The following is a 27969-nucleotide window of genomic DNA, read 5'->3' on the forward strand; positions in this document are numbered from 1 at the left end:
TATGCTGTTTTCAACTGCAAATTAAAAGGAAGAATGTGGTCATGTGCACCTGCAATCCCATGTACTTGGGAAGCTGAGACAGGAGGGCCGAAAATTAGACAGCAGCCTGAACAAATTTGTGAGGCCATTCTTCAAATAATAAAAAGGTCTGGAGACCTAGGAGACCAGATTCAATCTCCAGTACCACATAAGAAACTAAATCAATAAAGGTGCTGGGCAACTGGATATCCACTTGCAGAATGAACCTGGACCAACAAAATTCACACACCAGAATGACTCAAAGATCTAAACAAAAAAGCTGAAACAGACTGGACTCAAAATGGAGAATTCCATGCTTCAGACACATGGGAGAAAGCATTTGCAAACTGTGTATCTGATAAAGGAGGGACCTAGAATATATAATTCTTGGCAAGTCAATAAAGACAAATAACCCATTTAAAAACTGGCAAAAGATCTCAATACTTTTCCAAAGACAAATGGTTGGTAAGCACTTGAAAAGATGTTCAACATAATTATTCATTACAGAAACAAACCAAAACCACAATGAGATTCCAGTTTACACCCTCTAGGGAGGCTAGAATCAAAGATTCTCAGACAACTGAAGAGGATACGGAGAAGTAGGATTCCTCAGACTAGATTGTTGGGAATTTAATAGGGTGCAGCCACTTTGGGAATTTGGTAGTTCCCTAAAGTATCATATGACCTAGCAATTTTATACCTAGGTACATATCCAAGAGAATTGAAAACAAGTTCTCTTTCTCAAATACCAAAAAAAAAAAAAAAAACCTTGAAAATTTAGTTTAACATTGATCATAACAAAACAAAAACCATCCAAATGTCCATCAACCCAGGAATGTATAAACATGGTATATTTATAAAATTGACTTAAAACTACTGATCTGATACATGCTACAACACAACATGGGCAAATCTGAAAAATGTGCTAAGTCAGTTAAAATTGATGTCAATATCCAGAATAGGGAAACTGAAAAATCCTCTGTTGCCTAAGGTGGAGGATTTGGGATTGGGGTGACAAGTAACAGTTCAGAGGTGGGGAATTTCTTTCTTGGGTGATGAAAACACTCAGGAATGAAGAGTGAAGGTGACTGCATGTCCTTCAGAATATGCTAAAAACTACACGAACTGTATTTTTTTTTTTTTTTTAACTTTTAAAAAGCGGGGTTAAAAAAACTTACGGGGAGGGCTGGGGTTGTGTCTCAGTGGTAGAGCACTTGCCTAGCACATGAGAGGCACTGGGTTCAATTCTCTGTACCACATAAAAATAAATAAAGGTCCATCAATAACTATACTTATGGGGGAAAAAATCAGTAAGTTTGAGTTTCTGTATATTGTTTTAAATAAGGTGGCCAAGAAAAAAGCCTCAACTGAGTACAATCAAATAATAATCAACAAAGCCTGAGATAGGAGGATCAAGTTCAAGGTCACCCTCAGAGACTTAGCAAGACCCTACCTTAAACTCAAGTGCTTAACAGTAAAGTTAACAAATATTTAAATATTTATTACCAAAAATGACTGAAAATATACTGATTTAGAAATTCAGGCACTATAATTCAAACTCTACTGCTCTAGAGAAATACGTACGTTTCAAGTAAAGCGTCAAACCTGCAGTGTCTAGAATGAATTTCCTTGCTGTAACCTAACATTTAATATTTCAAGAGACAAGTAGATTCCAATACTTCTCCAAAGATAAAGAACATTTATCATGGTTTTGCAGCCATTTTCGTTCCCCATCTTTTTAACATCGAGTATTCTGCAAGCACTCTTCCAACAAGGGTCACTCTCCCATAGCAAGGAGGCATGACATTAATTCACCGTTTCCCAAGACAGTTTAGAAGAAATACTGTCACACTCCATGATCCATATATTTACTTTTTATTGAATTTGTTAATGTTACAGAGTTCTCGCACTGCCAAACCATGCCTGAGAATCCAAAGAAGGAAATGGTATAATGGACAGCCTCATCAACCCATCATACAGTATATTAAAACTTGATTCATATGCATTTTGAGAATTTCACAATCTCTTATAAAATTATAACAAGAGTTGGAATTTAAGTCTGCTGCAGGTCTTCAAAATTTCCAGTACAGTATGCCATTAAATAAAACCACCTCATATTCATCTCAGTTCATTCCTCAACAATATAACCCAACAAAAGTTTGTGGGAAAAACGCATACTTTAAGGAAAATATGTGGCTCAGGGTCCAAGAGATTACTTGTTAAGGTTTTTGGCTCCCAAATCATGTCTTCAGTATAACCAAGAATTTTAAAAGTCTCCTTTAATCATCCTACCTCCCCGCAACTGGCTCAGCTACTCATCCAAATAAATCAGAAGGCAGGCTGTCCTACCTGCCACCTCAAATACCAACATTATTGCCCAGAAGTGGTAGGCAGGTGCTGTCAGGAGATACTATAGCCCTCCTAAAAGTCCAATTCCTGCACCAACATATTCACCAAGACCAAACTCCTACAGAGAATGGCCCCACACCAGGACAGCTGCCTTCACTCATGTACTTCACACCTGCCAGCAGCAAGCCCACAACTCCTGCCTTTGGTGAATGGATTTATTACAGAGAAACCCAGGCTCTGCATCAAGTGGTCACACACCACTACAAATATTTCTACTGAATCACAGATATAAAACTAGGAAATTTGCTAGACTGTCTCATTAGGTAGAAAGAAATGTCTCAGTAATCCTGGGGCACTTCCACAAGTCCCTTTTAAGGACTAAGTACTAGTGGATAGCTTAAGCTGTAATTATTAAAAACAGCAGGGCTATATCACTGTCTTTTGCCCTGCCTTTCTAAATGAACACTATTAGAGACACTCTAAAAGGCTGGTAACAGAGCTAGTGGGGACAATCACTGTATCTTTAGAATGTTTTAATACCTTAAAAATTTGGACACAGGTATGTAAGGAACTCTTATCAACACCCATACAAGATCCAGGACACTTAAATGGATTGTGGGTGGTTTTGCTCACATTGCTTGAATCCCTTAGTTTGAGTAGAAACCGCTGTCTCCACAGCAGTGTACTGTAAATTTAGACCTGACTGGAGGCTTTAGCAGCACCTGAAGTAGAGTGTCCAGCATTTGCTGCCCCTTATGTCAAAGGCTATTTGGTTCCACTCCAGGGATTGGCAAATTCAGGAGACATTTCACAATTCTAATGCATATTTCAGGTTACTTACCTAACCAAGCAATATGCTGTCAAAGAACTTATTCCAAGTCAAAGCAAAAAAGGCCTTAATGTGGAACACAGAAAAAGCACTATCCAAATAAAAAATGACTAAGAGAAACGAGATTATTCCTTCCCCCACCCCTTTTCCCACTTGGTAGACCCAAGTTTGGTTGAATTCAATTTGTAGTTTACCTCAGACTATAACTAAAAACTTAAATTATAATTCACAGCCCTACATAGATGATCTGAACACAGTTCTTTTGAGCGGCATGTTCCAGGAAGTATAATATAGCCACAGCCTACTACAGAGTATTCCTTAGGGTGGGGGACAGGACAGGTTAATTAAGGTCACTTAAATCTTCATCTTTTACAGCAGATCAGAACCCAGATGGCTGACTTTCTGCAGGATTTCTGATAGGAATCCAGTAGAGCTGGTTTCAAGGTTCATATCGACACCTTAATAGCTGTAACCTTCTTATCCAGAAGTTGTGATCCACATGAAGTCCACAATGAATGCAGCAAATCTGAGGTAGTCAACCCTTACGAAGGCTCAGTATCTGAACATAAAAAGATTTTTGAAATGACCACTGCTGCAGGTTTTGGTTTTTTGTATTTGCAGAGCAATTATGAAATAACACTGCTGAATCTAGTCCACACATTTATATAACAATGGAAGCTCTCCTAAATCCAGTATACATAAAGAGCAGTTGTGACACTTTAAACTTCCACAGTGCAACAGAGCCAGTCACTTAAACCGAGGGGTCTGCATCAGCTGCTGTAGGTCCAACAGAGATCGGATGAAAGGTTCATGGTGATAAGCAGTGGTCTAGTTACCTCAGAAGGGTTAGCAAAGACCATTCCTCAATTGTACTGTGTGTGGCTGCTTTTCTGATTTTCAAGCACAGCATACTGGTTGTCTAGCTGAAGTTTAAGGGCCTGGTTTTTTGAAACCTCATCCCTACCTCTATTTTTGTGTCTTACTACTTCAAAGTTCTTCTCCATTTCTTTATCCCTAAGGGAAAAGAAATGTAATCAGTAAATATTCTTCACTAGGGTTTTTTGAAAATATTCTTCCTTGGGGGTGGGGTGGGGGGGAAAGGCCACCCCTAAATATCTTGGGGAGGGACAGAAAAGGAGAACTGGTATATAAAATTCTTATCAAACCATTTTAAGGCTTCAATTGAACAGAAAAGGTAATACTGTACTGAAGCTCTATGGTCCCATCTACTGAATAGCATTAACTGCAAACCTGTTTGGGGACCATTTGAAGACAGCTGGAAAGAAGCTGTGCAATGAGATTCCTCCTAGGACTCACTTCTAGATTTAGCAATTAGTAGACAATACATCTCTTTCTTTATGCATAAGGTAAGGGTAACAATTTTCTCATTCAAGTAAAGTTCTCATCATTCAATGATTTCTCCCCACTTTTGTTTGTGAGGGGTCGGACTAGATCAGGCAAAGAAAGCTGAGTGTGGTGAGTCACTCCCCTCCCAGAGTCCCTTACGCATTCTGTAGGAGAGCAGAGGAGCAAAGTCCAAGTGGAGGTTTAAATTCAAGCCAGCTGTGCTCTCAAAGAGGCGAAAGGCTGGGATTTACTTTAAAAGCCACCCAAAAAAATTTCCATCTGATGTCATTTACATTTCTTCCCATTTTATTTATTTTTTAAAATTCATGTCCCTAAATAAGATGTAGATGTGCCATATGTGGTCATTAACTCCAGGTAGGATTCATTTTAAGTACCTGCTGAAATAAGATTATTTTAATATTAGATTTATAAATGTCAACATCTTTCATCTATTCACATTTACTGGGAAATACAATGAAATACTGCTCTTACATTTCTAGTTTCCATATTATAAGGAACATAAGCCAGTAATAATGTATTTATAAAAGATTTTAAATGAGACTTGTCACCGCCACAAAACATACCAAGCATCGGAGAATCTGTGACAGCAAAGTGTCTTCCATGCTCTTCCCCCTTGCCCTCCCTCCTGGGCCTGTAGTCCCAGCTGGTTCTCAGCTGCTTGTCAGTGGCAGCCTGGGCCTTACCAACAGGGAATAGTCTCCCTCAAGCGGGTTTTCATTTCCCCTACACCCCACTCCCTCACAAGAGCCCGAGATCCCACGTGAAATTGAAATGCAATAATTACAGTACTTACTTTCGGCTTTCTACATGCTTGGCAGTGGACTGCAGGGATGGGAACTGTGTGTCGCTGTATATTTCTGGTGGTCCTTGTGGTGTTTTCCTTGTTGTGGTTAGCCTGGCCCCAGGAGGCCTATACACACCACTAGTCATTGCTGGTTCTGGGGTTTCTGTAACTAATATTTTGTAAGAGCTTAGAGAAATCATTTAAATGGATAGTGTTTTAATAATCTATTCCTGCATGCTCAACCATTTAATAGTCATGGAAAAAAGCAACCCCTGATACGGAAAAGGTCTCTGGATTAGACAACAAAAGTTATCCGGAAAAAAAATATTTTTTTTTTGGTACCAGGGATTAAACCCAGGGGCCCTTAACCACTGAGCAACATCCCCAGTCCTTTTATTTTTAAAAATTTTGAGATAGGATCTTGCTAAGTTGCTGAGACTAAATTCAAACATGCAATCCTCCTGCCTGAGCCTCCCAAGCCGCTAGGAATACAGGTGCAGTGCATGCCACTGCACCCAGCCTGAGGAAATGTTTTAAAGTAAAAAGAATGGTTATCTTTTTAGGGTAGTTTTCTTTCTTTCTTTCCTAACTGGGAACTTAACCCAGTCCTTTTGGTTTTGATAGGGTCTCCCTAAATTGCTCAGGTTTGTCCTTGAATTTGCAGTTCTCCTGCCTCAGTCTCCTGAGTAAACTGGGATTACAGGTATACATGGGGTACTGTTTTAACTTTTCCTGTACATTTTTTTTTTCTCCCAAACGCATAAACAGGCTTATGTGGGAAAAGTAGATATAAACTCAAGGGAGAACTCAGGCCATCTCTGGAGGAAAGACAGCCTCCATGTACAATTTTAATTCTTTATATATAAACAAGTTCTATAAGCCTCTTTATGGAATATGAGAAAGAATTTGCTGGTCCTGGGATTACCTTTCAGAATGACTATTGTAGTCCTCAGTTTCCTATTAGTAAAAATGAAAGGTCACTTCCTTACCTGGATGACAGACTAAACAAGATGCCAGGTGTAAAAGACTTAAAATGCTTGCAAAGTTTGTTAAAAATCTTAAAAATAATGAACTAGATATCCTTATTTATTTAATCCTCTTCCACAATGACTTTTAAGGTTCTTGCCTTTTTTCCCCTCTTAGAAAACAGGAAAAAAATAAGCAGCTGAGTAGCCCCAAATTTTCCACTATGGCTAACATTATAGGGACACAGGTTTTCCCTATATCCCCTACTCCATCCTCAATATGTATATAGAGTGGATCTTCATGTTTGCCACCTTTTAAAATTTTAATTTTGTGTTGGCAGTGTAGTTTAGTGGCAGAGCATTGACCTACTATGTACAAGACCCTGGGTTAGATCCCTGGCACTACAAACCTTGACCCTTAATTTCAAATAAAGGTCTATTATCATTCTCTAGCTTAAAAATAATATAGCCATTTAACATAGAATTTTTTTTTTTTTTTTGGTGGGGGGAGCATACTGGGGATTGAACCGAGGGGCACTTAACCACTGAAACATTTCCCTAGTTTTTTTAAATTGAGACAGGGTCTCACTAAATTGCTTAGGGCCTCACTTAGGTTGCTGAGGCTAGCTTTGAATATCTTTTGAAAATTTCCTGCCTCAGCCTCCCCCACTGGGATTACAGATGTGATGCATGCCACCATGCCAGGTTGCCATTTGAGTACTACTATAATAGGATTATTGTTTTGTAGTCTTTTGACTCTGTGGATGAAAGCTCATACATACATTATTTCTGAGTACCTAAGCTGCACTCAGATACAAACATTAACAGAATAAGGGCCTGGGGATATAGTTCAGTTGGTAGAACGACTGCCTCACATGCACAAGGCCCTGGGTTCAATACCCAGCATCATCAAAAAAAAAAAAAAAAAAAAAAATCACAAACCTTATTATTTTAACCATTAGCCACATGTGACTATTTAAGTCACATCAGCCACACTTTAAGTACTCAACAAGCCACATGTAACAAATAATCACTGCACCACACAGTGCTATTCTATCACTGCAAAAATTCTATTGAACATAGTTTTCTAAAGGAAGGAAACAACTATGAAGAGATAGGTACTGTACCAAAAATTATAGCAAGGAAGGATTAGTAAGGGAGTAGAGGATGGGTAAGGTGGTAGTGGCGGGAGGAACTATGATTTTAAATAAGAATGGGGGAGGGTGGTAAGATGAAAATTAAGCTAAGACTTGAGACAAGTGCAAAACACACACAAAAAGCCAGCATTGGCAAACCAGCAAAGCCAACCCAAGTGATTCTGTAAAGTTCCACAAAAATATAGCTCCAACAGCAGAGCCAAGAAATCACATCAGAGCCTGCATGGCCCTCCACCCCATGTTATTTACTACTGTCTGGCCCTTTACAGAAAAAGCTTGCAGATTCCTGACACAAAGGAAAGAAAATTCCAGACTGAACACACAGCACAAAGGGTGTGCAGTAGCAATGTGTTCAGTGCATCTATAGAACAGCATCAATGAGGATCAAGTTTTAAAAAAGAAGAGAAGGCAGACGCACAAGGCCTTGTAAGTCACTCATAACTTTTAGCTTCTACTATGAATCATAGTGATATGCTCTGATGTATTTTAAAAGGAACTGGATGCTGTGCTGGGAGTCTGTGTGTACATGGGAGTGGGAGGATTGCAGGAAGAAGCAAGCAGACAAGAAGTGCTACTTCAGTAATCCACATAAAAAAATGATGATAGGGTTAGGTGTGCAGCTCACTGCAGAGCATCTGCTAAGCATGTACAAGGCTCTAGGTTCATTGTGAAAATACAAAAATAAGCAAAATAAATAAAATTTAGCAGTCCACAGGAATGTCTCTTGATTTCCAAATTCTTCTGTTAAGGATTTAAAAATCTTTAAGACACATATACAAATCCCCTCTGCCAGGAACAGAAAGAAACACCACTGCTGTTAACCCTATCTCACATATATTTAGTTGAGCAGAGACCACATGTAAAATTATACACAAATAAGACATCTCCTAAAACAGAAACAGGAAGATTACCAACTACTGGAGTAGGAGGCGCTTGTACCGGAGCTGTTTTATTCCAGGGACCTGAAGATTTTTCTATACCTCCACCACCTCCTCCTTCTTCCCAGTTATCACCTGGATCTTCTCTCTTTTCATTGTCATCTTCTTCTTTTTCACTATTGGAAAAGCAGACAAGTGAATTCAATTAAAGAACTACCAAGAAAAATATCAGTCCAAATCCTTAGTTGTAACAATGCTTATCTATGTCACTTAACTTCTTTGAGGCCTCAATGCTTAAAAGAAATGCTCAATGTTTAAAGAAAGGCGTGTAAAGAGAATAGAAGATTTTTATCTGTTTTATAGATAAATACTACTACTTGACTTCATGTGAAAAAAGGATTTCATTCCTTACAAAGTTGAAGTTCAAGACTACCCCGACAACGTGGCAAGACACCACCTCAAAATGAAAAATTTAAGGAATGGGGGTACAGCTCAGTGGTATTTTAAACAAACAAACAAACAAACCCAAGTTAAATCCCATTACCTTAATTAATTAATCAATCAACTAAAGGGTTGGGATGGAGCTCAGTGGTAAAGCTCTTGCTTAGCAAGCACAAGGCCCTGGATCCAATCCTCAGGACATCAAAAAGAAAATTCAAAAAAATCTAATACACTGGTAGGCTATGTGACAACAGCATGATTATTTGTAGGTGTTCAGCCTCTAGTGCAGAACCTCAACTGACAAGAGGAAGAGAAGCTGACATAACCTGAAATGCAGAGAAAAGGGTGACCTGAAGGGCTGAATGCACAATTAAGATTTTTCTGGGACCAAAGTATACAAAATTAGCATTTATGCCAAGTGTACTTTTAGTAAGCAAATAAAGGATTTTGGAAAATGTGATTTTGCTTATTATTTATCTTGGTACCAGGGACTGAACCCAGGAGCACTTAACCACTGAGCCACATCCCCAGTCCTTTTATTTTTTTAAATGTTGAGACAGGATTTTATTAAGTTACTGAGGCTGGCTCTGAACTTGTGATCCTCCTGCCTCCGCCTCCCAAGCCCCTGGGATTACAGGCAGGGACCACATGCCCGGCTTATTTGCTAATTCTTTAGCACATTACAAAAATGCTCTCAAAATGAAAATTTTCATTCCCACAGAGGAAAGCAAGACGACGTCCATGGTTCATATCAGAGTTAAAGTATCTCCTTAGTACCAGCCTCAAAGTCTGACACAAAGAATCCAATAGAATTAGTCCCCTAACATCAAACATGTATCTGTCACTGTTATAAAAGGAAAATATAAAAACGACATCTTTGGTTCTTCAGTTATATTATAAGGATATCCTCAGTGTTATCTAATCATCTTAAGACTGTCTATAATGTTCATTTTTGGTGACTGGGTCTCAATGTGTTGCCCAGGACGGCCATAAACTCCTGGACTCAAAGGATCCTCCCCCTCCTGCCTCAGCCCCCTGAATGTTGGAATAAAAGGCACCTGTGTCAGGGCTCCTGACTACAATGTCTTTTGTTGTTGTTGTTGTTTTAAAATATTTTTTAGTTGTACATGGACACAATACCTTTATTTATTTTTACGTGGGGCTGAGGATCAAACCCAGGGCCTCGCACGTGCTAGGCGAGCCCTCTACCCATGAGCCTCAGCCCAGCCCTACAATGTTTTTTTAATGTCAATTTTTATTACTTTATTCTTGAACTGACCTGAATCAGAATCTACCATTTTTTCAAGGTACCCTTATCTTTCCTTTTGCTGAATTACTGTCACTTTATGTAAAGCTGAATGTTCTAAATTATCAAGTACACATATCTTGTCTCCCTACAGTGGCTAGACAGCAACAATACTCAGTACAGTAATTGTTCAAACTTCCTTTTGCAGGCCAGGGGAGGCAATGCATGCCTGTAATCTTAGCTAATTGGGAGGCCAAGGCAGGAGGATCCTGAATTCGTGGTCAGCCTGAGCAACTTAGTCACCTCCTATCTCAGAAACAAAACAGAACAATCTTCCTACTGCAATTCTGACCTTGTGAATAATATACCTGGCAGAGTACTAGACTTTCCTGATCATGACATTGGTGGTCCTTCTCAGGTCCTCAGCTCCTCAGTCTCATTTGCCATCCTATCTTTCTCCCCTCCCATGAAAAACTTCAGCTGTTCCCTGAGGCTATCTATTCCTTAGACATTTTCTCCTTCTGGTATCTAATATCTAATCCACAATTATTATGGCCAGAACATGGTAGAGGTGACCTCCACCCTGACCCTCTGTGTGAATTTGAGAACATGACAATCATTCCTGGCTTCTACCTAAGGATATTTAGAATACATTCCCTCTACTTCTATTAAAATGAGATACATCTGGCTGTAAAACAAATTTCTTGACCAGCTTAACAGGCCCCTTTAAAGACACTTTGAATAAAACTTCAAAGATAGCGGGAGCATCAAGTGAAGTACCTATCAACCAGAGGTGACGCCAGTATTTAGAAGCCAAGGCTGGCAATTAAGAAGGGTAGAGAGAAACAGCTCTATCTTCAAGCCTACATTTACTTAAGACTGTTTCTGAGGAAGACGATGGATATAGCCAAGCCACTCTTCAGTTTTCTCTTGTTTATTAACGCACAATGGAATCATATGCAGCCACTTAAAATGATGTTAGGCCTAAACTTCCGTGGGAGTAATCTTCATGTCATATAAACCAGTAATTTACTAAATCATCATCTATATACCTAACATAAATAAAAAACATTTTGAGCCTAATTTTGAGACAGTATCTTGCTAAGTTGCCCAGCCTGGCCTCAAACTTGTGATACTGCTGCCTCAGCCTCCTAAGTAGCCAAGTATAGGCATGTGCCATCATGCACAGCTGAACACGCATACTTTTAAAAAGGATTTTAAAAAACAAATGCCAGACAGCATGTCCCATTTTCTAAAGGTAGCTTATTAAATCTGATGAATGACACCAAGTAAGGACAAGAAGGTAATGATTTATCCAGGAGTCTAACTAGTGGCATCCAAACATCAAAATTATCCCCAAAGGATTTTTTAAAATCACTTTTGAGGCTACTCCAAGTAATTTCATTTGCTTCATTTAAAGGGTAAAAGTATAGTTGCTATTCATCTAGCTATAAACAACTAATAATAATAACGTCCTAACAACCAAATCAGAGACTGGTGAAGAATCCACAGATGTTCATGACAACTTTTCTATACCTGAGCTGTCACAGCTTTCAGCTGCTTATTTAAATCTTGAAACAGCAGTTAACTTACCAAGGCACTAAATTGCCATTATTCAAATGTATGTATACATGTTATTCTAAATTATGCTTCCCCTTTAATATTTGGTAACTATTATTAAAATTATTAGTTTGCAATAAACCTTCAACTGAAAAGCAAAAACTTTTAACAATGATTGTCTTTGAGAAGAGATTATGAATAATTCTTTTTTTTTAACATTTATTTTTTAGTTTTAGGTAGATACAATATCTTTATTTTATTTTTATGTGGTGCTGAGGATCAAACCCAGTGCCTCACAGGTGCTAGGCAAGCACTCTACCACTTGAGCCACAACCCCAGCCCCATGAATAATTCTTATACATTTCTCTATGCTTTTATATTTTCTCAAATGGTCTAAAAACAAGAATATTATTTTTCTAACTAAAATGTTAAAGAAAAAATTTGTTTGACAGATGAATAGCATTTCAAGTAAAAGTTGTTTACTCAGTGCTATCCTTTCTACCACCTCCTTGCCCTCAGAAGCAAAGAAATGAATAAAATAATCATAAATTTAAAAACACATCTAGGTTACAAACTATTAGTAAATAAAAAGTACGATCTGTTTAATTACTGGGTAAGTCTATCTTTAATAAAACTGGAAATAGTCTAATCAAGAACCTTTATTTTGAGCTAGCATGTAGCACATGCTTACCAGCAACTGGGGAGGCTGAGGCAGGAGGATCACAAGTTTGAAACAGCCTCAGGATGTTACTAAGAATCTCTATCAAAATAAAAATACAGGACTAACCAGGCATGGTGGTGCACGCCTGTAATCCCGGCGGCTGGGTAGGCTGATAGAGGAGAATCCCGAGTTCAAAGCCAGCCTCAAGGCACAAGCAACTCTGTGAGACCCTATCTCTAAATAAAAATACAAAATAGGGCTGGGGATGTGGCTCAGTGGTAGAGTATCCTTGAGTTCAATCCCCAGTAAAACACACACACAAAAAAAAAAAACCAACAAAACAAAACAAAACAGGACTAGAGATGTCACTCAGTGGTAAAACACCCCTTGGTTTAATAACCAATCCCTCCTCACCAAAAGGATCCTCTATCTGTCAGATGAAGAAACTAATGCCCAGAAGTCTAAAAGACTGTTCTAAATGCCATTGTACTAAAGGCAAAGTAGAAGTAATTTACATAGCCTATTACATTTTCCTATTTGCATATTTCAGAAAGTGTCAGTCAACTCTCCAAATGCCAAAGTCAGAACAAGGTACAAGATGCATTTATTTCCACAGAAAATAATTAGACTAAAATGCAGTTTTTGACCCAAATCAAGATAGTTTCTCATTAGCCATGTTTTGTTTTTAAACACTGCAGTGTAAATTCAACTTCATGATCCTGTTAAATACATGTCAGTTGGTGAGCTAAGGGGAATAACCATGCTAGAAAAGAAACACTATTGACCAGATCCTGTGCAGGCAGAATTCTACCAGCTTCACAGTGACACCCAGACAGTGGCCAAACCCAGAAGCTGACACTCAGTAAGTACCTTCTCCTGGGCTACAAAGCAGCAGACCTCAAAAGGACTCCAGAGCCCATTCTTTCACCTTGCCTCTTGATGCATTTCATCCTTTTCACATCTCTTAAGTTACAACACAGAAATTTTCTTTGAGATTTGAGAAATTCTATTTCCTTAGTATGGATGATCAGTATACTTTTAAAGAAAGGACAGAACATTTTACCTCCAATTCACAGGAGATAACATACAATTCAATCCAAGTCCCATTCCCAAACACTAGGGGGAAGCAGCTGTAACAAAGACCTGACCAAGCTGCTGGAAAGCTGGGCATCTCCATAGGCTTGTCTTCACTGTTATACAGTAAAATGGGGAGGTTAAAAATGTCTCATGATTGATTCCTGGCCTTGAGCCTTGAAATATCACTGTACTTCATCCAAAGATTTTTTGCCTGACTCCTTCCTGGTACACAAAGTGTCTCTCCTCTATGCCCCACAGCACCTTGCACATCTCACATCTCTTTGAAGCTTTATTTTATTTTATTTTTTAATACTGGTGATTGAACTCAGGGGCTCATGCATGCTAAGCAAATGTCACACCATAAGCTACAGCCCCAACCGCTTTTCTAAAATTTTACTTGGTGGCATATCTCTTTGAAATTACCTACCCGTGTCTATTAGAGTACATTTTTATAACCCCCAAACAAACCTAACACTTTGCATGCCTGGCACACAACAGTCACATATTTGCTACAATGACTCGAACATGGATTTAGGAACCATTTCTTCTCTTCAAAGTACAACTTGACCATTTTAACCAATAGGTTTAAAAATGCTGATTTCTCAAGAAGGTTCCTAGAGAACCACTGGAGACTCCAGGACTCAACTCTGTATTGACACTTGACAAATGGGCAATATTTTTGTAACCTCGAGAATTAATGAGATCTTTCTTTATCCCCCAAATCTATTTTTAGAAGTCTACAATTAACCAATCATTCTATCTCAATGAGGTCACTTTCATAACCATCCAATGGCTTCTCTCCCAAGAACTTGTCTAAATGACTTGACCTTAAATAGGACTAATTTTGATGTTAAATATTCTTGGTACTTAAATCTTAAGCTGGTAGGTAAACTTGTTTGCTGATACTGAAAATTTTCCTTTAAAATATACACTTATCTTAAATAAAGGAAAGCATACTAATCTACTAGTGTCAGGTTATTTTATAAATGTCCTGTTAATGAAATCCTAATAGTACTAGCAGTCTCAGCTTTGCAGATAAGGACCAACACCAAAAAGTATGAGACGAGTGCAGTGGCACATGCCTGTAACCACAGGTACTCAGGAGGCTGAGGCAGGAGGCAGCTGAAGCAGGAGGATCCCAAACTTAAGGTCAACCTTAGCAATTTAGCAGCAATTTAGCAAGACCCTCAGCAACTTAGTGGGATCCTGTCTCAATGTGAAACATTAAAAAAAAAAAAAGAACTGGGGATGTAGCTTGTACCCCTGGATTCAATACTCAGTACTGTAAAACGAAAACAAAAAAATGACCAAGATCATACAAGTATTAAATCTCAGGCCAAAAAGTCCTTTTTTTCCTCATAATCATCTCCATCCTTTTTGTGAGTAACCTACTTCCCACTTACCTATGAGCCAATGTTTCTTTCATTAGAATCCCCACTATACTGAACCCAGGGCCACGCACATAATAGGCAAGCACTCCACCGCTGAGCTACACCCCTAATCCAACTATCAAGAATATTTAATACAAAGTTTACAGGAATACTCTATATGTATATAAGGCACAAATTTTAGTCATTATCATTAAACCTCAGATGATTTCTCACCCTCAAACTTTTTCTGGAAGCCATTATATTCCACTTTATTGCAAGATTTATGAGGGGAATGGAAATAAACAGACCCCAAATTTCAGTTTCTAAGGACTCAAAAGCAACACCCTGAAAAAGGAGTGATTTTTCAATGTTAGATTAACAGAAGATGTGGACACTAGGCAATGATTAGATGCTAAGGAGAATGAAAAACAAAAACAAAAATATAAAAATGTCTACTTCAGGTCAAACAGAACTCAAAACACTCACACTAGCTGAGACCTATGTATGCCTAAGAAATATTTAATATTTTACCATCAAGAATAGTCAAGAGGCTGGACCATGGTAGCACATGCCTGTAATCCCAGCAGCTTGGGAGGCTGACACAGGAGGATACCAAGTTCAAAGCTAGCCTCAGCAAAAGTGAGGGATTAAGCAATTCAGTGAGACCCTGTCTCTAAATAAAATACAAAATAGGGCTGGAGACATGGCTCAGTGGTTGAGTGCCCTGAAATCAATCCCTGATACGAGGGAGAGGGAGAGAGGGAGAGAGAGAGAGAGACAGACAGACATACAGACACATACACATACACACACAGACAAATAGATAGATAGACATAGGAGAATCACTTGAACCCAGGAGTTAAGGGTTCAGCCTAGGCAACATAAGCAAGGCTCTATCGTAAAAGAAAAAGTTAAAAGTAGGGTTGGGGTGAAGCTCAGTAGTAGAGCATTGTCCTAGCATGTGCAAGGTCCTGGGTTTAATCTAGAAGCAGCACACCACCACCACCACCACCACCACCACCACCACACACACACACACACACACACACACACACACACAGTAGCCAAAATAGAGAAGATTTGGAACTTCTATTCAGTGACAAACTTCGGTTCAGTTTAAATATTCTCCTTACTTTAACAAAATCAGTTTCTAATATTTCGTGAACCTGAAACTTTGCCCTTCAGAGTGCTACTCCTGCAGGGTTAAGTCAACATACCAAATGCTATCCTTCTCGTCATACAAGTCTTTCAGAACCTGCAGTCAGGAAAAGCAGACCAAGAAGAGATAACTTTACTACAGAACGGGAGCCACACAGAGCCAGGCAGTTCCATCCACAACCTTAAAGGATAGGAACCTCACAACCCTTTCCCCCATTTCTAAAGGTCAAGCCCCAGGAGAAAGAAAAATGGAACAGGGATAATTTCCAAATCATACTTCTTCAAAAACATGAAAAAATGGGAATAAAAACTCCAGTCGAATCATTTCTGCTTATCACTGCTCACAACAATCTCAAAGAGTGGAAAAGACATATTTCCTCAAAATTTCTATCAATCAGGTTTTGCTTTGGTTAATCTCACAAAATGATGGAATAACACCCAAGGAAATTAAAGTGTGGCTGTGGCAGCTATTAAAACAAAAAAAAATTTTAGCTCTAGCTTTTAAAAAAAAAGTTAATCAAGGGAAGCTGAGGCAGGAGGATCACAGTTCAAGATCAGCTTCAGCAACTTAGTGAAACTCTGTTTCCAAAAAAAGGAAAAAAATAAAGGTAAGGTATACCTCAGTGGTAAAGCGCCTATGTTCAATCCCCATAACCAAGTGGGAGAAAAGCTATAGAACCACATATTCACCCTTTCCCCCTACTTTACAAATCCCTCAAAATATGGCATTTATTTATCTTTTTAACTTTTTTTAAATGGACACAATACCTTTTATTTATTTTTTATGTGGTGCTGAGGATAGAACCCAGTGCCTCACACATGCTAGGCAAGCATGCTACCACTGAGCCACAACCCCAACCCCATGACATTTATTTAATATAAATCCAAAACTAACTACCAGAGACCAAACTTGATAAAAATGTTATTAATTTCAAATCCTTCAACCAACCAATCCAATTTTTATAAATTACTGTTTTCTTGAACTTTAAAAATAGCACACCTATTGGACAGGTGGCAAACCCCTGTAGTTCTGAAAGCTGAGGCAGGAGGATCACAAGTTCAAAGATGTCTCAGCAACTTAGCAAGGCCCTAAGCAACATTGACCCTGTTTCAAAGAAAGGACTGGGGATATTGCTCAGTGGTTAAGCACCCCTGGTACCCACCCTCCAAAAAAGTACACTTTGTTCAATTTCTTGTCCTTGAGGCCAATATATTCACTGTGTGAATTCAAAATCTGTACTTTCTCTAAGTATCCTATATTTCAACTTGCTTACTAAGAGGAACTAAAAAACACCGACATTATTTTTGAAACAGAAAGAAAAACGAAGTTCAATCACTAATATTAAAAGTTGGAATTTTGAAAGGACAAAATTCATTCTGGTTGCCTCAAATAAAAAAGACCTAAACAGAACTGAAGTAACCAAACTCTCACAGGATTTTTATTTAAATCTTGAAACTAATCTTGGCAACTAATTTGATGAACATATAGAAAGGACTGCCTTCAGAGAGGAAGAACAGACATAATACATTACAGTTCTAATCAGCACACCTAAAGCACAAGGCTACTATGATGTGGCTTTGGGGCTAAAGAAAAACCAAACCTGTGTCCAATTCCTATCCTAAATAAGGTTATCTAAACCCATTTGTAATCACACCGTACCTTATCTGCATTGCCTGAACTCTGAGTCCGCTGTAATCAACCTCTTTCTGCTCAAATTCTTTCCATTCATCTTCATCCTGTGAAAGAAATAACATCAGATCAATTAAAGCTCTTTGGAAATATACAACTAAGCAAATATCAGACCCTGAAAAGCGCTGGAACCCCAAGTAATTATGGACTCATTTTATGGCCCAAGCCCTTGCTAGATTCTGTGATATGCCTAGTCGCCTAACATACTAACTGCTGTAGGGTTCTGCAGGAACTGTTAGAGTAACCAGGGAAAGCCGAGCAGGGAGAAAAAAAAAAAAATCAATAGTAATTCCACAACTAAATTTTAACTCAATGTTGCCGTGGCTTTTTTTTTTTTTTTAACCAGCTTAGGGACCAATTCATGCCAACAGAGCTGCTACAAATACGACTTAACACGTTAAAAGACAAAATTCAGCCACAACTACTGGGCTGAAGTCAGACACCAAATTACTCGGAGCAGACGTCACTCGATAAATGCTGCCGTGCTGGGCACTGCAGTCCCAAACCAAGTGCCCCAGGAGAGTGCCGCCGCCGGGGTCAGGGCGACGCGGCGCGGCACCTGGGGGGTCCGGGTTCTGGCGAGCCCGGCCCGACGTGGGAAGCCCACGTCACGTGGCCGGCTCCCCGCCCGTCCGCCCGCCCGCGCGGGGCCCCGCGGCCCCTCCCGGACGCCTCCCCGGGCAGGCGGGGGCGAGCACATGGGGCCGAGCGCGCGGCCCGCGCCCCAGTGCCCGCCTCCGGGCCCCTCACCTTCGTCACGGCCTTGGTGGCGGCCCCGGGGCCCGTGGCCCCCGTGCCTGCGGTCCCTCCATCGCCCGGCCGGGACCCTGTGCCTGCCGTCCCGCCGTCGCCCGGCCTGGTCCCCGCGCCCGGCCCGCCGCCCGCCGTTCCGCTGCTCCCGCCCGCGTTGCCCGCCGCGCCTGCGGCGCTCGCCGCCCGACTGCTCCGCTCCTTCTTCTTCTTCTTATCCCTCTTAGCAAAGAAGTTGTCTAGGCTCCGCTCCTCCGTCTCGGCCATGGCCGCGGCCTCCTCGGCCCGGATGGGTGGGGCCGGCGGCGGGCGCGGCCGCTTGGAGCTCGGGGTCGAGGCCGGCTCTGCGCTCACGCTGCCGGGCGCGCAGACGCCTCAGCCCCGCGGGGTCGCCGAGGCGTGTGAGGCGGGGCGGGCGGCTCCCCCCGCGTGCTGTCGAGCGGTGGTACGCTCCGCCCTGAGGCTCGCGTGCCGCTGCCTTAACTAGCTCTGGCTGCCCCGACGGCGGTGCAAGATCCCGCCTGCTCCACAGCCGGGGGGAAAAGGAACGCGCGGGCCAGAGGCTCCAGTAAGAGTGCTAAGCTAGCGGCGGCGCGTGCTGGAGGAAGACGCGCGCGCAGGCCCGGAGAGGAGGGGAGGGGACAGGGAGGGGAAGGGGGGGGAGGAGGGAGGGCGGGCCTCCAGCCGAGAGAGGCAGCGCCCGCGCCTGCGTACTTAGCTCTGCCCGCCGTTGTGGGCAAGCCGAGGGGCGGGCGGCGGGAGGAGACGGAGGCAGGGCGGGACAAAGAGCCAATCAGAGGCCAGGACGAAGCACTTAGGTGACAATCCGTGCTTCCGACGGGGCGGTGCCGGCGTGAGGGCGGGGATATGCAAATTAACTGACGTGCCTATCGACTCTCTCCGGATTGGCCGAGGGTTTGGCCTTGAGGGCGGGTATTTAGAGGGCTGGTTGGTGACTTGGCTAAAGAGGACCCGCGGGAGGGGCGGTATGTCTCGACTGGGCGCATGCGTGGGGTACACGTGTGTCTGCTCGCTGAAAGCGAACTGTGGCCTTGTAGTCGTTTGAACTTTCACGAAATGGAAAGGCGCTGTGTTAAGCCAGCTGCGTTAGAGCTTGCTCCTCCCCCTCTGCTCACCTGTGTACTTTCACCTTCTCTGGGCTGGTAACCATTACTTTTGATCTGGATGATTATTATCAACTTGAGATAATAATCTTTTCTTTTAAGTCCCGTTTACTCTTAAAATAAGCCAGTAGGCATATGAAAGGAAAATGACTGAACTCCATCCACTACTAGATATGTTGATCAAAGTCAAATAATTTATCTGACTCTCAAAACTTCTAGTCTGTAAAATGGGGACACTACCTCTTGCAACATATGGGGGGAGTACCTCTTAGTACTTAACATGCATTGGAGGCGAAATAAGTGAGTCTAAAAATACAGTTAGAGTGCCTCCTGCCCTGGATCGAGTCTAGATAATGATCTCAGTTCATCCTCTGCTCCTATCCCAGCTAATTGGAGGGGAATGGCATATCATAGGGGTGGGAACCAATTTCCCATGCTACACCTGGCTTTACCAGATTAAGGACTCTTGGGGCCTTGAGAACGACGTGTGTCCTTGTATATGAAAAAGGTGGTCCGGGCAACTAAACTGTCTACTTCCTCCTTCCAAGGGCAGAGGACAGAACTGTTACAACCACTGAGGAAATGACTCAGATGTATGTTAGGACCCTATGGGACCTATAGAATCCAGCCAGAAAATGGAGCGACTTGTCTTTTCCTTTACATTTTTTTTTCATTGAAGGTATTTTTCCTACCCTCCACTACCACCTGCTATTGAAGATCTAAGTTCTGAATATGTCCATGAAGTAAATCAAGGGCCTAGCCTTGGCCAAGAAGCTTCATATCATTCCTCAAATATAAACTGCCCAAACCACCAGGCTAGGTCCCCTTAGGTCACTTCCTTCTGTGACACCACATATCTTCCTATGATGCTGGCCAAATTCAGTACTTCCCATTACCACCACCCTCCCTGAACATCTCTACTCAGATTAATTTTCCTCTTTCTTCCTTCTTTCCTTTCTTCCTCCCTCCTTCTGTATCTCTTGCCTTCCTCCTTCTGTCTTCCTCCCCCCTTTCTTTGTCTATGAAGCATTTATTTACCTATATTTAAGACAGCATCTTATTTAAAGTTGAATAATTTGTGATTCCTGCCTTCAATTCCCTTAAAATCTAGGAGAGATAGATACCAATAACTGTCATGCAGTCCCTTTCTTAAGTCCCATCAATAACACATCATTACCAAACCTGACATGAGGGCACATACCTGTAATCCCAGGGACTCTGGAGGCTAAGGCAGGGGGATTGCATGTTCAAGGCCAGCCTCGGCAATTTAGTAAAACCCCAAGCAACTTAGGGAGATCTTTTCTCAAAATTAAAAGTAGAAAAGGGTTGGGGATGTATTTCAGTGGTAAAGTGCCCCTAGGTTCAATCCTCAGTACAAACTAATAAATAATACATCATTGTCTTGAAGGAATTAATGAGAAAATGCGAAGAAGGAAGAGCAGTCAAGGGCTAACAGCAAACTTTCCCACATTTTTTCAGCATGATTCATGGTATGCTTGTAGAACTTGATCATGTGTAAGAAGTTCAGGTCAGGCCAGTAGAGAGACCAGTGTATTTGTGGTACGGTCATTGTCTGTAGTTATTCTGTCCTCTGTATAGCTGGTCCCTTCCACGTTGACTCCCCTGCCCTGAAACAAACATCTGTCTATTCCTACTGGTTGTTCAGAAGTCTCCCCTGCCCACACTCCTCTTGATTGGTTACACTGGGCTCTGAAACCTGTTTTCACCACCTCCCTCATCATTACCTGGCCCCAATGTCCAAAACATCCTCCAGCTTTCTCCTGATGAAGATGTCTTCCCTTCTACCTTCCAAAGGGTTTGGACCTTCCCATCCTTAAAGCAAACATGCCTTCACTTGTCCTTGCTAGGTGGCAAAGTTGAACCCTGACAAGGACTTCAACCATTCCCAGACATTTCAGCATGTCTTTGGGGGTTCTTAATGCTGTCCTAACATGGGGATTTCTCTGTGGGTCCTTTGAAGTGGTAAAATTCAGTGGACAAAAGTTCTCTCTCTTGAAAAGTCTTGCTGAGCTCAATATTCCGTGAACTCAAGAGCTGGTAAAGGGCAGTTGGGCCCAATCCCATTGTCCCTGGGTTCTTTTCTGCTGAGCTGTATGTTCCAAGTTCCATTCTGCTACCTAGGCTAGAAATCCCACTCTCTCTCAGCTCAAAGGAATGCAGTCCATGCTGGCCAGAGAGCTCACTAAGAAGCTGATGGCCAGAATCTGCCTTTTCATTTGTGGCTTCCTCTGTAACATCTGTGAGACAGACTGTGCTGCTGCCTGAGCTATTCTTTTTTTTTTTCCAACTGGGCAGCAACTACTTACAGATCACCTCCTGGGGGCGGGATCTCTCTCTCCTGACTTTTCTGTCAGTGTTGTGGTTTCCTGAACTTTAGAGGCCCAGAGGCCTTTCGTTTGATATATTTGATGCCTTCCTGGTATTCCCCTGGTTTGTTTATTGTTCAGTCACTTTCATTCATTCACTTATTCATTCACATAAAATCTTTGTTTAACGAGCACCTACTATGTTGCCAGGCCTTTTGAGTTAAGAATCAGCAGGTTGGGTTGGGGGTGTAGCTCAGAAGTAGGTACTTGCCTGCATTTGTAAGGCCCTAGGTTCAATCCCCAGTACCAAAAAAAAAAAAAAAAAAGAAAGAAAGAAAAAAGAATAAGAATACAGGCTGTATCCTTACAGTTTATTCTACAATAAGCTAGTAAGTAGAAGCAGATCACAGTATACATATAATTATAACACGTTTAAACTCTTGAAGGTAGGAATAGTATTGGGCATACAGCTCACATCACACAAGCATTTGACTGATGTTTGTAAAATGAAAGATATCTCCATTAATCCCCAGTTTTCTATATTAACAGAGAAATGTACAAATCATGGGCTGACAGGTTCCCTTGTTGGCTTCTGAACACATGCTCTCACAACAAAGAACTCAACCTTCTCCCTCAACCTCCTGTCCCTCCTAAGCTCCTCCCTGGCACTAAAGCCCTGGTTGGAGTAGGCAGGGGAGCAGAAGAACAAGGCATGCATGCCCCACCCCCATACAGACACATCCACTCCTACTAGCAAGGCTTGGGAAAGGGAGTCCAGCTCAATAAACCCACCCCAAAGGGGTCTGGTCTACCCTTAGTTGAGTCACATGAAATTGTAGTTATTCGATTGGTTTTGTTTGTTTGTTTTAACAGGATGTCACTATGTTGCCCAGGCTGGCCTTGAACTCCTGGGTTCAAGCAGTCCTCCCGCCTCAGCCAGAGTAGCTGGGACTAGAGGCATGCCCAGCTGTTGGACCATTTTTGACCAAAACATTTTGTAAAGTTCAAGCTAATACATTGGCGAATAAACCAAAATGTTCCGTAAACGAATGAAGAGCTGGGGAACAACTAAGCCATCGGGGTGACACTCTGTGTCTGGAGAGAGGGGAGGCGGGGCTGGAATCTGACAACTAAAGGAAGAGCAGCCTACTTGCCTTTATGATATGGAGAGGGTGAACTGAAGGTTGAGGGATGAGGCTGGAGAGTAGAGAGGAAGGAAAAAGAAGACGATGAAAGCAAAGAAGACGGAAGTTGGCACTTCCCACCTCTCTCCAGGAAAGAGCAACAGATGTGCTCACACAGATGTGGCGTGCTGTGAGGCGGAGATGAGTCACCCGGCCCCACCCTGACTTGGATAAAACAGCCCTCAAAATATCTGCCTCCCTAAACTCTTGGGATATACTCACCACCCAGCCCACTGATGACTAATTTAGCTCTCTGGGATTGCTAATGTTGGGAAAAGGGTAACCCAGCCAACAAGAGAATTCCAGTTACTGAAGGCGTAACACCCATTGTCAATGAAAACATTGATGTGTGGCAGTAACTTCAGGCTCCTCTGATTTGGATAGCTGGGAGTCAGGCTTCTGCAGGTAGATGAGCCCCTACCCTCCACCAAGATGATGATTTGGCCGTGAACCAAGGTTAGCTCTGCCGTAAACTCACTGAGGAAAAGCCACTCTGAGTGGCCTCTTTGGAAGCCAGTCAAATGATTCTGGCACAAAGCAAGATCTTCTGACTCAAGCACTTTGATCATAGGGTGCAAGGGATATAATTATGTTGGCAAGGCACGATTATCCTGTCCCTGACCCCAACTCCATTCCTGATCCTACTTCATGACCCAACAAGTAGGTGTGAAAATTGTCCGGCATTTTCTGCTTCTGAGTCAGCTCCCCAAGTCCTGGTTACCAGGTCAGTAGGCCAATGGTCTTGTCATCCTCTTGGGAAGAAGAGCAAAGAGGACAGGAGGGCAGAGTGCAGGGACATCTCCCTATGCTCAGAAGAAAGCAATTCCTTTAATTTCCCAGGGTCCATTTTGTCCTTTTTGGCTTTTTTGGTGGGTGTGGGTACTGGGGTCTTGCCAGCTGCCCACCCTTGACCATATGAGCTGGGTTCAAAAGAGCTGGCTGCTACATTAAACTAAGAAAATGGCGAAGAAATCATGCAGCACATGGACATGAGTTTCTCAGGTTGAGGGTGGAACTGCTCTGTGACCTGGGAAAGAAAGCATGCACCAGAATGCATTTTATAGGGGGCACCCACAAAGGAGATTCGATGGAATGTTCTTCACCAAATAAGGGAGGCGATGATGCTTCAAAGGTGGAGTCTTACTTTGTGATGTCTTGTGGTCAGCAGATTGATTGACATCTTGGCAAGTCACACCCATCTCAGGTGCAGTGTAGGATCACAGGTGGAGCCAGAGGAAAGCGCACTTGCATCACACGCCCAGTCAGTGTGCAATGCCAGAACTGTCCCCTCATATAGTTCCAATGCACATAGCTCACACACAGCCCATGGATGGCTCTAGATACTGGGGATTGAACTCAGGGACCCTGGACCACTGAGCTACATCCCCCGCCCCATTTTGTATTTTATGTAGAGACAGGGTCTCACTGAGTTGCTTAGTACCTTGCTTTTTGCTGAGGCTGGCTTTGAACTCGCAATCCTCCTGCCTCAGCCTCCTACAGGCGTGCACCATCATACCTGGCTTTTTGGCATTCTTTTGTTGTTGTTTTTTGTACTGGGAATTGAACCTAGGGGCACTTTACCACTGAACATCATGTTCAGCAATCCTGCTCCTCCCCTGCTTTAAAAAAAAAAAAAATTCTAGACAGGGAACATCATCTTCAGCTGCTTTTTTTTTTTTTAAATTCTAGACAGGGTATCATCAAGTTGCTGAAGCTGGCCTCAAATTGCTATCCTCCTGCCTCAGCCTCCTGAATAGCTAGAATTACAGGCATGTGCCACCATGTCTGAGTGGCTCCCTTGGACCATTTAGATTCAGCCATTTTGAGGTCATAGTCAGTTTTTGTATGAAGGCTAATAAACTATATATAGTCAGAACATTTAAGAGCCCCAAATAATAAGCGATTTCATATTTAGTAATTGCATATACAGAGCATGAATTTTTAATTCTTTCTTGGTTTTGTTTTTTTCTTAATTGTCAACCAGTGTTTATGGATGGCCCACCATGTGACAGTTACTCAGCAGGTACTGAGGATCCAGTGATGAATGAGGATCAGAAAGAGGACAGATAAAAGGATGCTCATCAAAACCCCTCACATAAATCAGAACACACACCATCATCACCGTCATAACCCTCCCCACCATTAGGTGTAACTAACATTCATTGGATTTCCCATTTGTCAAGTTGAGAGTTCATAAATTCTTCCTCTCATTTAATCCTCACATCTCACAAGGAAGATGTTTATCATCCCCAATTTACACATGAAAACACCTGAGATGCAGCAAGATCAAGTGTTAGGAAGAGACAGAGATAATTTAAACCTAGGTCTGATTCCAGAAAGCATGCACTTGACCATGGGGTGATGACCTGTGCAAAGTTCTCTGTGTGTCTGTGACACTGTGGCTCCTTCTTAGTACCTCACTGCACCTGCTTTCTCACTCACCCTTTCCCTGAGACTTGGGAGTCACTCTACCTCTCAGCCTCAATAGACCTGGGTTTACTGGTCTGCTCCCAAGTCATGGTTTGAGAGAGAGAGGGTGAGACAGCCTCAGGTAATCATTGATGATCCCCCTGTCCAATGATTACACAGCATTTTGATGATTGTGGCCCAAATGCCCTGCATGAATTCAGTCATAGATGGTAGGGTCTGGACTCTGCCCCTAAACCCATGCCTGGTCTCAGGCAGGCTTCTCCTGTCTGATGGGAAATCTAGACAAGGGAATGCAAAAAAAAAGGATAGAAATTGGACATTTTGGGGTTTTTTGCAGAATTTCTGGGGCTTTCTCTTTTGTCACTGGTGAATCTCATTCTTATGGGCATCTGCTGTTCTAGGCTCCAGAGGAACAAAGTACATGCCTTGTACTTGTAAACCATTGTGAGTTTATATAAATCAATAGGATAGAATGATATTCCATATTGGACCTGTTTCCAAACACAGGTCAATGAAGAATAGCTCAACTTGTAAGTCTCCGTAAAATGACCATGTCAATCAAAGGTTCTGCATGGTGGTGTGTCTCTCCCTGCCCTCTACCCTCATGTCCATGGCAGAGCAGCACAGATCTCAACCTCCCCTTCCCCTCACTGCCTGACTATAGCAAACCTGCAATTGCTGCAGGACTGGGTATCACTGTATCCTAACCCAATCCCAGGCCACTAGGCCCTCACATTTCCCAGGATGTCTGGAGCCCCATTTTCTGAGTGTAGGAAATGTGAAACCTAAAAATCTCCTCTCTTACTGTTGACTATGGTATCTGGTTGAAAATTACCTTGCATCTGGTCTTACCTGATCAGCCTCAGTAGAAGACAACCCTCAATGAGTGCAAGGAGATTTTAACCTGCTGAGGTCCCCAAGGACTTTCTGTGCTCTATTCAATTCACTGGAAACACTGTCCTCAGAGTCACAGGCTTGCCCAGGCTTCCTCTGTCCTGCATTTTGGTTAGGGTTGTGGACTTACCTATCAGGCTCTCTGCTGGACCCTGCCTGTTCTGTCCCATCTGTTTTCATCCATGAGATCATGGGATGCCCTTGGTGTCTCTGAAAATTTGGTGGATACTAGATTTGTTTTGAAAGATAATGTGATACTTTTCTTAGGTACTGTGGATTGAACCCAGGGGCACTTTAACACTGAGCTACATTCCTTTTTTTTTTTTTTTTAATTTTGAGAAAGGGTCTTACTAAATTGCTGAGGCTGACCTCAAATTTGCAATCCTCCTGACTCAGCTTCCTAAAATACTGGAATTATAGGCATGTGCCGCTGTGCTTAGGCTGATAATATAATACATTTAATATTATATAGGGTTATTTATGTACTTATCTCCCCCTCTAAAGGCTTAGATAGAAGACAAATGGAAAAATATAGGAAGGAAATGAAAGTCAGGTGCAAAAAGACATGAGGCTACTACAAAAAATTGCATGTCTTTATGTTCTGGAAACTGGCTTCTTGGGGGGTGGGGACAGGGCAAATTAGGGACTGAGCTTCCTAGCATTTTCCCTAGATGATGTCACTAGGAAATTTCTATCTTGCCACTGAATATGATATTGTCTTCAGAGGTAAAGCTAGACTATTGTCCCAGATCTTCACAATCTTGCAAATCTGGGCAATACAAACAATTCTATTTCCTTACATCTAGTGCCTTTCAAAGCTCCCTGGGCTCCAATTTGCCTTATATTCTTCTATCTCTGGATCCTTAGGTATTCCCTCTTCCAAGAATGTCCCGCTCTCCTCCTGTCCATCTGAGGAAGCTGGATCTTTAAGGGCCAGAGGAAGCCTTCCACAACTTTCCAGATTAAACTCTAGGTCTCCCAGGCTTGCCTAGGTCTTAACCACACACACTCTTTTTCTTTTCTTTTTTTGAGGTACTAGGCATTGAACCCAGGAGTGCTCTACCACTGAGCTACACCCCTAGCCCCTTTTAGGTTTTATTTTGAGACAAGATTCTCTCAATTGCTGAAGGTCTCACTAGGTTACCCAGGGTGGCCTTGAACTTGTGATCCTCTTGCCTCAAGGATTACAGGTGAGTGCCACAGTTTCCTTCTCTCTGCACTTCTTGTAAAGCACTGACCCAGATCTGCTCCATGTTTCCACGTGGTCACCTGCCTCCTGCTAGCAATAGACTGTACTGCGGAGTGGTGTTTTGCTCAAGTATAAAGAATTTCAGAAAAACAAGTAAAAATTTTTAAAATAGGGCTGGAACCAGGTGCAGAGGTGTGAGCCTGTAGTCCCAGCAACTGGGGAGACCAAGGCAGGAGGATCACAAGTTCAAGGGCAGTTTGGACAATTTAGTGAGACCCTGTGTCTCAAAATAAAAAGGGCTGGTGATGTAGCTCAGTGGAAGAGTACCCCTGGGTTCTATTTCCAGTACTGGTGGGGGGGGGGGAATAGGACTGGGGATTTAGCTAGGCGAGCATAGAAAAGAAAAGAATCTCTCTGAATCTTTGAATTGAAAAGCTCCAAGGACTTGAAAACTTACAACTCAGCCCCTAAATGGGGTAGCTCAGAATTCTCTACTGGGAAGAGATTAGCAGTCTTCTTG

The 27969-nt window shown here is 42.1% G+C and overlaps 1 protein-coding gene across 6 annotated transcripts; it reads right to left on the minus strand.

Annotated features, from left to right (window-relative positions):
* Positions 1–1870: 1870 nt before the first annotated feature.
* Cdv3 (CDV3 homolog) lies at positions 1871–18921 on the minus strand. 6 transcript variants are annotated; one of them, XM_027933808.2, is made up of 5 exons: positions 18302–18921; positions 17522–17598; positions 8382–8524; positions 5358–5517; positions 1871–3755 (listed from the first exon to the last, which is right to left on the minus strand). In XM_027933808.2, the coding sequence occupies exons 1-5, from the start codon at positions 18566–18568 to the stop codon at positions 3749–3751; spliced, it is 654 nt and encodes a 217-aa protein (XP_027789609.1). In that variant the 5' UTR covers positions 18569–18921; the 3' UTR covers positions 1871–3748. The 6 variants fall into 6 exon arrangements, with proteins under 6 accessions (XP_027789609.1, XP_027789607.1, XP_071471752.1 ...); XM_027933806.2 differs by having other exon boundaries at positions 1871–4210; XM_071615651.1 differs by lacking the exon at positions 18302–18921 and adding an exon at positions 18111–18176 and having other exon boundaries at positions 1871–4210.
* Between the last annotated feature and the right edge of the window lie 9048 nt (positions 18922–27969).

This window comes from Marmota flaviventris, chromosome 8, assembly GCF_047511675.1.
Source record: "Marmota flaviventris isolate mMarFla1 chromosome 8, mMarFla1.hap1, whole genome shotgun sequence".
Lineage (NCBI taxonomy): Eukaryota > Metazoa > Chordata > Mammalia > Rodentia > Sciuridae > Marmota > Marmota flaviventris.

Coding starts and splice junctions, on each gene's coding strand:
- Cdv3 (XM_027933806.2), bottom strand. CDS start 18,568: ATGGCCGAGACGGAGGAGCGGAGCCTAGACAACTTCTTTGCTAAGAGG. Junction 5,518..8,381: donor GCCTCCTACTCCAGTAGTTG/GTAATCTTCCTG, acceptor ACAAAATATTAG/TTACAGAAACCCCAGAACCA. Junction 4,211..5,357: donor AAGCATGTAGAAAGCCGAAA/GTAAGTACTGTA, acceptor CTTTTCCCTTAG/GGATAAAGAAATGGAGAAGA.